Source organism: Gossypium hirsutum, chromosome A04 (genome assembly GCF_007990345.1).
Source record: "Gossypium hirsutum isolate 1008001.06 chromosome A04, Gossypium_hirsutum_v2.1, whole genome shotgun sequence".
Classification (NCBI taxonomy): domain Eukaryota; kingdom Viridiplantae; phylum Streptophyta; class Magnoliopsida; order Malvales; family Malvaceae; genus Gossypium; species Gossypium hirsutum.
Window position 1 is genome coordinate 83,851,868 of NC_053427.1, and position 10,987 is coordinate 83,862,854.

The following is a 10,987-nucleotide window of genomic DNA, read 5'->3' on the forward strand; positions in this document are numbered from 1 at the left end:
ATCAGAGTTTAGCTTTATCCAGTCGGTAGGTGGCGTAAACCATTTTCATAAAGATCTGTTGCTACGCTTCTGCGCTATACCATTCCCCATCGAAAGTGTAATGTCCTCAGCCCAATGGAAAGCTTTAATAATTATCTCTTCAGAAGAGGAGAAATTTTCATGGAGAAACCATGATGTGACCGCAAATTGAGTGCCCCGGTTAGACCTTCCAAAAAAAAAACACACTTTCAACTATTAATATAGTTCCATGTGTTACAAATGTTCCACGGCGGATTTAAACTATTGTGTTACTATTTAAGGTTTAAATTGACAATTTAATTAATGAAATAACTCGATTGATATCAGATCTATTCATGGGTTGGTGCGGTTTTAAAGGTCCACTTCAAATTAGGGAGAATTTGGGTAAAAATATTAGACTTTAAAAATAAACTTTGACAAAAAAATTAGACTCGTTTAAAATATGGGTTAGGCTCAGTTTGAATATTTAAGGCCTAAATTTTGCCCAATTCATTTTAAGTTTATAATACTTCATATTATGATATTTTTATATAATATGTAATTTAAGACACATTAAAAAAATAAATCTATGCTAAATATATAATACTACTATAATGTATATATTAAAAAAATGTCGACTATATAAAAATTTTTAATAAATAAAAAATTACAAAATTATTAAATATTAAAATAAAACAATAAAAATATTCTTTTTAAAAATAATATGGGTGAGTCTAAAATGAGTTTGAGTTAGTCTTTTGTAAATAATGACAAATTTGAGTAAAATTTTAGGTCTAGATTTCAGGCGGAGTCAAATTTAAATAAACATAAAGTATGTTAATATCATATTTAAGTCTGACATGAATTCGGCCCGGCCCATTAACACCTCTAATTGTTATAATCTTATAATTTTGATATTTAGAAAATATAACTAGAGCCATTGAAATTAACCTTTTCCTCTTATAAAAACACATCAAGCCGGCAAGGTGTCATGAATTTGTACGGTGTAAGATCAAAGTTAAATATTGATGCCAAGAAAATGTATGGATTTTTCTTCAGATTTATTCGAAACGGTAACAACTTTGAGCGTTTTCATTATTGCAACTATGAGCGTTTAAGATTCATCATTGCGAAATGAGGTAAGGATTCGGGATTTACGAGTATGAAATTGCTGATTGGTAGAAAAGAAAAGAAAAGAAAAGAAAAGCTTAAGAAAAAGAAAAGTCAACCAACGGAATGGTATTTTTACTTTTTTTATTTTTCTTTATTCACATCAAACAGTATCTGAACAAGTCGTTGGCTGCCTATGATCTATAATAGCCAATGGACTTTGAACTTGGACTTTGCTGCCGTTCCTTTCCATTTGTTTCCAACTTTGTTTCCATGAAATTCAACAATTGTATAATTTAGGTATCAAAGCAGTTTATATTAAGTCCTCTTACGCGTTTTACTGCCACACATTCTTCTTAGAGTTCCAAAATTTTGGTTATATATCTGCTGATTTACGTTTCAGATCTGTATTGGAAAATTTGGTACTGAGACATGGAGAGAGAGAAGAAACAGTCATCTGCCGTATCGGATATCGGAGCTTGGGCTTTGAACGTCGTCAGCTCCGTTGGCCTTATTATGGCTAACAAACAGCTCATGTCCCCCGCCGGTTATGCCTTCGTTTTCGGTCAGTTGCTCTTTCGTTTCTTTCTCCATTTCCGATCTGTAGACTTATTACTTGCTATTCATAGTACGATTCTAGCAAAAAAAGAAAAAGAAAAATCGGGAACCAATTTCAACCATTGTTGGATACGATTTTGGTTTTAGTTTTATTTAATTTTGTTCAATTTTAGCTCAATTATTGCTTAAATTTGAAGTCGAATTAGTTCGAATCTATAGAAGACAAAGTTCATCTTGTACTATTTTCTCCATTTATAGTACACAAATCCGAGATGTTATTTAAAAGTCATCAACCTCGTTAGTATTCTTAGCATTTTGATGATTATTAAAAAATACAGGGGCATAGTGGTAGGCAGGTGGCTAGATGAGAGAATTGCCTCTTAAATCCTCCATAAATTAAAACATTAAATTTGAGTCCTTTTAGCCTTTCATTAAAAGGAGTAATTTCAATTTTGGACCTTATAGAAAGTTAATAATTCAATCTAAGCTTTTCCAACACAAAATCTTTTAGCATTGACCCCTCCAAAATTTTAAAATTTTATTTTGGCCCCCAAACAAAATTTATGGCTTCGCTCTTGACGAAATATATTCACTATCCGAAAATTTAAAAGAAAAATCAAAACCAGACCATAAATATCATTAATTCTCACCTTCAGAAAACATTTTAAAGAAAAAAAAATGAACATTGTGTTTGATGAAATATACCAAATTTATTTGTTGATTTAATTTTGTTAGCACCTGCTGGAAATCTAACAAGCTGATTGGTGCTTTTTACAGCGACAACGTTAATTGGGTTCCACTTTTGTATGACTGGCATAATCGGATTAGTGTCAAAGGCCAGTGGTTACACCACCCAAAAAAAGGTTCCATTATGGGAACTTCTCTGGTTCTCCATTGTCGCCAATACTTCAATTACTGGGATGAACTTGAGCCTTATGCTGAATTCAGTTGGATTTTATCAAGTAATTAAGATTCCTTGTACCTATGTTACTCGGATTCGAATATTAGTGTCAGGATGAAAAAACAATAGAAACCAGTGAATGGTTTGAGATTATGATTTAGATATTGAAGATAAAAATGGTGATGGGTTTTTAATGATACAGATTTCAAAGCTAAGTATGATACCGGTCGTTTGTGTGATGGAATGGATCCTCCATGGGAAACAATATTCGAGCAAAGTGAAGGTGGCAGTGATGGTGGTGGTGGTTGGTGTGGGTGTTTGTACTGTTACCGATGTCAAAGTTAATGCCCAGGGCTTCCTTTGTGCTTTTGTTGCTGTCCTTTCTACCTCCTTGCAACAAATTGTAAGCATCTCTTCCTACTACATATTATCCTTTCTTCTTTACTCCATGTGGATTCGAACTTGAAAATTAAGTCAGATTCAATTAGATTTGATCTAAAATTAAAGTTGAACTCATTCTAAATTTGAAACATTTCAAGTTCAAAATGATCTAATAAGTGATTTGTAATTAAAACGATGAGAGGATGAAATGACAAGAGAAAACAATATCATTTTCCTTATTTGGAATAATCTCATTATAAGTTCTGATTATATCTGTTATTTTTTAAGATAATGTTTAAAACTACCGATAATCCCTTCCTAGCCCATAAATAAGAGGATAATGTGTTTCAGCGCACTTGAATCCATGTCCTTCTGCATTAACAAAAATGTCTATGTCAATCGAGTTAAGACTCAACCAGCTTAAGTTACTTAATTTTTAATTACCTTGATTTCGAGAAAAAATTAAGGAAAAGAAAGTGATATTTTTGTTTTAACAATCTCATCATAAGTTCTAATCATATTTATTATTTTTGACATAATGCTTAGAACTACTCATGGCCCTTTATCAACCCATAAATAAGAGGATAATACGTTTCAACATACTCAAACTCATATCCTCCAACATTGGCTGCTATTTTTCTCTTCTGAACTTTCCACATATTAATTGAACAAAGATATCTTTCACTTTATTTTTTTTTCTTTTATAATTATTCACCTCAACATAGTCATACGTGTGCATATGTTTACTAAAAAAACTTAAATGCATGACATGAACATTGGTGAGTCATTCTTTGTTACCACATTTTGATAATTTAATTAAAAATCTCTGGATTTTAAGTTTAACCATATGTTTTTTCTTTGTGGCAACAGTCAATCGGGTCCTTACAGAAGAATATGCAATAGGGTCCTTTGAATTGCTGAGCCAAACAGCTCCGATCCAAGCCGTATCTCTTTTATTGCTGGGTCCATTCGTTGATTACTTCCTCACCGGCAATTTACTCCCAACTTATCACTTATCCTCCGCCGCATTTGTAAGTCCTTCTCGTCTCTTCGTAACTAAATTGATTTTCGATTAATCATTATATTACAAAATAATAATAATAATAATAACTTAATCATGAAATGGTTGATTGGGTGTGCAGTTCTTCATACTGGTATCATGCTCCTTAGCCGTATTCTGCAATATAAGCCAATATCTCTGCATCGGACGGTTCTCCGCGGTCTCGTTCCAGGTTTTAGGCCACATGAAAACGGTTTCTTGATATTGGGATGGCTACTCTTTGATTCAGAGCTAACATTTAAAAACATACTTGGGATGGCCATTGCTGTGCTTGGCATGCTCCTATATAGTTGGGCTATTGAAGCAGACAAGGCTACATCGTTGCCTAAACATGGTTCGGACCATGTTAAACTGTTGTTGAAAGAGCACGAAGTGGACGGTTCGTCTCCGGTTAAAGACGTTGAGCTCGGAGTTGGAGGGTTATCTGGTGGTTAGATGATTTTTTGATACGGGTATACGTTAAATTCTTTTGTTTTTTAGATTTTTTTTTTATATATTTGGAGGATTATATCTTAGTATCGATTTATACCTATGTCGAGTATAGAATGATTGGTTACTAGATAGAGTGTATAAAATGTTCGATTTAATTTATTAATTTTGTTAATATGTGATATTTCATTGTAATACGTTGTATTCATTTGTGATACAATATTTTTTGATGAAAAATAATTGGTCCCTAATACATTTTTTTATCGTATTAATGTGATTCTAAGAATTTATTAATGTTAGTAAATTTAAATTTTTTTCTATTATTTAGGAAAATATTTATTTTACTTTTTTTATTAAATTAAAATAATTTTACTTGTTATTAACAAAATAAACCAGGCATGTAATATACATTCCCCACATAAATTCATTTAAAAATAATTTATCACATTCATAGACTAAAATCAACCAAAAATAATCTATTTTATTTAAATGTAATTGTATATACTTAATTTTTTTTCCATATTATTAAAATATCATAATACCATACTCATATCCAAATATTTATTTAATACGAATATTAAATAATAAAATTACTTTAAAATATGAAAAATAATCGACCCTCCTAACCTACTTTGCGGCATGTGCGATTATATTGCTAATGGTACTACCGGTTTGCTCTTTTGCGGCCTCCACCAGTGAATCCTACAACTCAGACAAATAAATAAAAAAGGAAAAAACATTAATTCACTCCAAAATTTTGAAAGTAAAGGTATTTTATTAATTAGTCGAACCAAGCCGATATCCAATTTTTAGAAGGATTTCTGGTTCAAATTTGTAATCACTTAAGTTGAAACTAGGTCTATTCATGAATCAGATTATCCGTTCAGATTAAAAGGTTCGTCCGAAATTTAAAAAAGTTTAGCTAAAAATATTAGGCTCAAAAAATAAGCTTGAACAAAAAAATTAAACCCATCTAAAATAAGTTGTGTTTAAACTTAAACATTCAAAGCCCGAGTCAACCCGACCTATCCTGTTTTAAGTTTATAATATGTTATATTATGAATATTATGTAATTTAAAATATATTAAAAAAATAAACTTATACTAAATATAAAATATTATTTTAATGTAAACATTAAAATAATATTAAAATGACAATATAAATATTTTCAGTAAATAAAAATATATATAATTATTAAATATTAAAAATAATATAATATAAATATTTTTAAAAAAAAATTAAAAATAATATGAGCGGGCTTAAAATAGGTTTGAATTAATTTTTTTGAAAATATAGACGAGTTTGAGCAAAATTTTAGGTCCAAATTTTAGGCCAAGCTAAGCTTGAGCAAAGCATAAAATATGCTATTCTCATGTTTAGACACTCTAGTTGAATCTCGATTTTCTTTTAAAAAAAATAAAATTACTAGGCATGAATTTTTTTGTAATTAATTAAGTTGATGTACCTGTGCAGCTACTGAACGTACAACAGTTCTTTTGCTTGACTCTTGAAGTTCACCGGATATCAAGATTTCATCCAATATATAGTACGCCTTCAATTTCAAACATCATATTCGGGTTTGAGTGTCAGTTAGAGATATGTGTTTACTGCGAGTAGGTTGAACTTTTTAAAATGGTTCTATATATATAATTGTAAATTGTTGTAAAATGATTTTTTTTTACTGGGGTGATAATGATTCGGTCTAAATCGATTTTGTAAAAAAATTACAATTTACTGTGCAATATTTTGATTTTCAAAAACTAAATCAAAATTGAATTGAATATCAAAAGTAACTAAACCAAATTTAATTGGTTCGTATCTGTTTGATTTATCAATTTTTAAGTTTATGAATAATGAATCAAACAGAATATTTTTAAATAATAATTGAATCGAAATCGAATAAATCAAACTGAACATTACAGTTCGAACCGATTCTCGATATTTCGCTCAGCCCTATTAGAGGGAAAGGATAATAAACATACCTTATGAAAGTTGTAGATCAAGTCCAATTCACAAACCTGTCTAAATAATTCCACAATTAGAGATGGAAAACAGTGTATTTATGGTAAAAAGTACTATAAAAATCCTTATATTAGGAGTCGACTTGCATTTTATTATCTCTATTAAAAAATAATCTCTAAATATTACATCAAATAATAAACTTATCCTTTTATTAAAATTTTTTATTTATTTATACTTTTAAAACTTTATCACTATATGCCAGAATAAGATATATGCACATATAATTGTCTGATTATTTTATCAGTCACATCAATTTTTAACAATAAAAATGAATAAAACTTTTAACAAAAAAAACAGTTTACTCTTTTATCTAATGTACAAACTTTTATGCATGTATGTGTATGTGTGGCATTCAATAATACACCTAACAAAGGTGAAAAGTTTAGTTAAGGTAAACTCACACTGCCAAAGTATCTGTCAAGAACCTCAACATAGTGATGAATAATTTCCAGGATCTCTAATTCATTGCCATCAGGATCTATGCACATGCAGAAATAAAGGCTAGCATATCTGCATTAATTTAATATTATATAAAAATCCCAGAAACCAGATTCATAGTTTTTGGATATATATATATATATATATATGTGTTTTTGTTTTAATTACCTTTTATAAACGACTTTAAGTCCTCTCCATTCCACAAAATTGCAGAGTCTGGGGCCTCTTGTGAGAGTCACCCCACTCAGCTCTCGGAGTACCTATGCCATTTGTCACAATTAGATATGTTCATGGATTGGTTATTCATTTAAATTCGAAGGTTCATTTGAAATTAATGAAGATTTAAATAAAAATAATAGGCTCAAAAAATTAAGCCCGTTTAAAATATGAATCGAGTTCAAGTTTGAACATTTAAGGCCCAAACCTGGCCTAGCTCGACGTGACCCATTTTAAAAGTTTATAATACTTTATATTGTGTTATTTTTATATATAATGTAATTTAGAACATATTAAAAAACTAAACCTATATTAAATATATAATACTACTCTAATGTAAGCATTAAAATAATGTTAAAATGACTGTATAATATATTTCAATAAATAAAAAATAAAAAATATTATTAAATATTAAAATAATATAATATAAATATTTTAAAAAATAATATGAATGGGTTTCGATAAAATTTTAAGCCCATATTTAGAGCTAAGACAAATTTAAATAAGTATAAAATATGTAAACACCTCGGATCACAATCTCTAAACCAAAAGCAAAGTACCAAATACAAAGGACAATTGCTGCACATTCTTATGATTCTGATGGGTATGGATATGTTATGTTACATTGATTTTTTATTTTTTATTTTAATATTTTTGTTTAACATGTATTCCAATATGGATATAGTGATTTGACATTTTTATTACATGAAAAATTATGATAATTAGATTAAAATTTGAAATTTAGTTCTTATACTTTTATTTTCAAGAATTTAATCACTCTACTTTTCAGATTTAGGTTCAAGTGTCAACACAATTAACTTTTTTTTGGTTAAACTTGTTGGTGTGCGATTTTTTAAATAAAAAAAATACTCGCTCGGTAGTAATGTAATTGAAAAAAGATGTTGTAATGAACTTGAATTTAACAAAATATTTTAATAATGTTAACATTGGACCTGAATTGTGAAATCTGAAAAGTAGAGAAATTAAATTCCTAAAAATAAAAGAACATACACTAAATTCTAAATTTACAAAGAATACAAGAATTTATACATATTTTAACCTGAAATTGGACACACATGTACCTAATACAGGGGTAGAGCCAAAATTTTTAATAAAAACAATAAAAAAAATTAAGGGTGAAAGCTAAAACCTTTTTGTTAAAAAGGGTTTAAATTTGAAATATTAAAAAAAAAACTAAAAATACAATTATTCATTAGTTCAAAGGATAAAAAGGCATAGTAAGTTATTAGACAGGTCTTTTTTTGCCCGTGACATAGAAAGTATGTGACAAAAAAAAAGAAACTTATTCGTAGAGTTCTTAGAGAATCATTTCAATATATATAAACTTGTCAATTACGGATATTCAAACACAAATATTTCAAAAAAACACGAAAATTGAATCGAGAAATCTTACATAAATAATAAATAAAGAAGTAAATAAAAAATGGTAGTCATATATACCTTAGATCTTTCCTTCTTAGAATAAGTAGAATACCATTTTGTCAACCTAACTTTCCCTTGTCTACTGATTAGAAGTAGAAAGTGAATCTGAAACAATTTCATACCACATATTAATACTATGACAAATATGGATATATAATTTATCTTAATCAAATATACTTATATTCAACACTTGATCTAACATATATTTAAATATAAATATAGATTGAAGGTCTATATACGCGATATCCCTAGATTTCAGAATACAATTGTTGATCATATGACTAAATTTACGATTACAAATTTTATAGGGATTCAATGGTTCTTACTTAGTACCAGATTTAACTCAGATGGATTATTTCAATTCTATGAGGAACTAATGTAATTTTATAGTGTTTTCGTGTTTTATCTAAAAATATATATAAACATAGGTTACGAAGATAAAATCTTTTAAATATATATTGAATACATATTTATATATAACACTCGCATTCAAATTCAAGTGTTACTAAAGATTTGTTAAAAAAAAAAGTGTAGATAATATATTCTCACTTTGAAATGTCCAAAATAACCATTAAATTGAAATGTTTTAAGTATGATCCGATGTGATTAGTAAAGGGAGTAAAATTTTTAGAATGTTGATTGGAAAACATATAGTTGATGAGAATGTGCAAGGCTTAGATTCAATCAAATTAGGAAAGCAAAATTAAAAAAAAATCATAAAATTCATGTTTAGATGAAGAATCGAACCATCGCAACCTTACTTTTTACCTTGTGGCATGCATTTATTATGTTTGGAATCGCAATAAATGCAACATTTTAAATCATATATGAAAGTGATGAGTTAATTACCATCGTTGACGTTGGCCGGGATGGGAACTCAAAATGAAAATCAGGGCTGATCTCAAGGCTGAGAAAGCAAGCGGTATCTCCAATTCTCGGATTTGTGCTGCTAAGATTTTTGCAGTTATCTGAATTATTTTAATCTAATGGTTCAAGCAAATGGCTTAAAATTTTCATATTGGAGAGAGATTGGAGAAAAGGATAAATTTTTTTCGAAATACTCGGATCGCATGCCATCCGCATTTGCCCTTCAAAAATATCCTAAAAAAGACAATTTGTTATTTTTGCCTCACATGCCAATGCCATATTTTCTTCAAACATTTACTTGATGAATGATTTGCACAAATCAAAATCATATCCCTTTGCAATACATGTAGCTGAATTGTTAGGGTTCGATGAAGCTTGTACCAGTGGTGAATCTCAGCCAGCTCCCTAAAATGAATTTTTCTTTCTTTAAATCTCTTTATAATTTATAAAATTTAAAATTAGTAATAATAAAATTACACTTTGGCCACCCAAATGATAACATTTTGATTTAATCCTTTAAGAATTATAAAGATATAGGCTATTAAAATGGTAAAATTAATTTTTTTACTATCATAAAAATATACAATTTAATTCCACCATTCTAAAACAATTTTCTGACTTCACCCCTGGTTTGTATAGAAAAGTTTGGCTTCCAATTTTCCATAAACAACCATGTTATTGAATATGAGAAGGTTGTATTCTATCGATCTATAATGACATTTGAAAGCAAACCACATTGCTATACCAAAATGGCATTTTTAAAAAGGTGGTTGTTGATGTAATTTTGTTGGCCTTGGTTAAGCTATGTGGTAAAGGTGCAAAACAACAGTGAGCTAAGACATATCGAAGTTTATGCTTTGAACTACTTTTCGATGTTTAAGTCAATATTTTGGTAGAGACGAAGGAATATAGAAAGATGAAGATAGAATAAGATCATATGTGGGAGATATAAATATAAGATGTTAATGTTTAGCATTTATATAAGATTCAGAAATTACAAAAATGCTATTCAAATCTAAATATGATTCAATGATTGGTTAACATAATTTTTTTTTGTAGAAAATAACAATATAAAGTGAGACATCAACTAGTTACATTTTAACTCGATATTGATCGAGTTAAATTGGTTAATAGCAAACTTTTCACTGAATCTGGGGGATTGTCGTATAGTTGCAAACTTGAAACTCCAAGAATATAACATTTAACTATATGATCAATCACTTCATTATGAATTTTTAGAATATGATGGATTCTTACTCTCCATCTCCTTCTCAGGACTTGATGCAACAAATGTAACTCAACCAAACAGCTATTTTCTCCTTCACCAGTAGTGCATTATTAGTGCATTATTACACTCAACCTCTATTTATTTAAACCCCTTCTCCCAAGCCATGATTAGAACTTCCAATATAATTCTTCTTATTTCTTAAGGATGTTAGCAACATATTTCTCTGCCTAGAATCTTTTATTTGTTGAAGGAAGATGAATTCATATTAATCTTTAGGCCTTACATGGATTTAGGTAGAACTTATTTGAGTATTACCGGTGATGAATCATTAGCATTG

General features: G+C 28.9%; 1 protein-coding gene and 1 pseudogene across 1 annotated transcript; one reads left to right on the forward strand and one right to left on the reverse strand.

Moving 5' to 3' along the window:
- Positions 1-1,002: 1,002 nt before the first annotated feature.
- On the forward strand, positions 1,003-4,740 carry LOC107949223 (UDP-rhamnose/UDP-galactose transporter 3-like; annotated as a pseudogene).
- Positions 4,741-4,925: 185 nt separating this feature from the next.
- On the reverse strand, positions 4,926-9,615 carry LOC107948108 (AP-1 complex subunit sigma-1). The gene is made up of 7 exons (XM_016882577.2): positions 9,405-9,615; positions 8,574-8,660; positions 7,065-7,156; positions 6,860-6,968; positions 6,419-6,454; positions 5,902-5,988; positions 4,926-5,138 (listed from the first exon to the last, which is right to left on the reverse strand). Exons 1-7 carry the CDS (start codon positions 9,405-9,407, stop codon positions 5,064-5,066), a joined length of 489 nt encoding a protein of 162 aa, XP_016738066.2. The 5' UTR covers positions 9,408-9,615; the 3' UTR covers positions 4,926-5,063.
- Positions 9,616-10,987: the final 1,372 nt, after the last annotated feature.

Coding starts and splice junctions, on each gene's coding strand:
- LOC107948108 (XM_016882577.2), bottom strand. Junction 7,157..8,573: donor CTAAGAAGGAAAGATCTAAG/GTATATATGACT, acceptor CAAATGGCATAG/GTACTCCGAGAGCTGAGTGG. Junction 5,139..5,901: donor TACGTTCAGTAGCTGCACAG/GTACATCAACTT, acceptor TCTGAGTTGTAG/GATTCACTGGTGGAGGCCGC.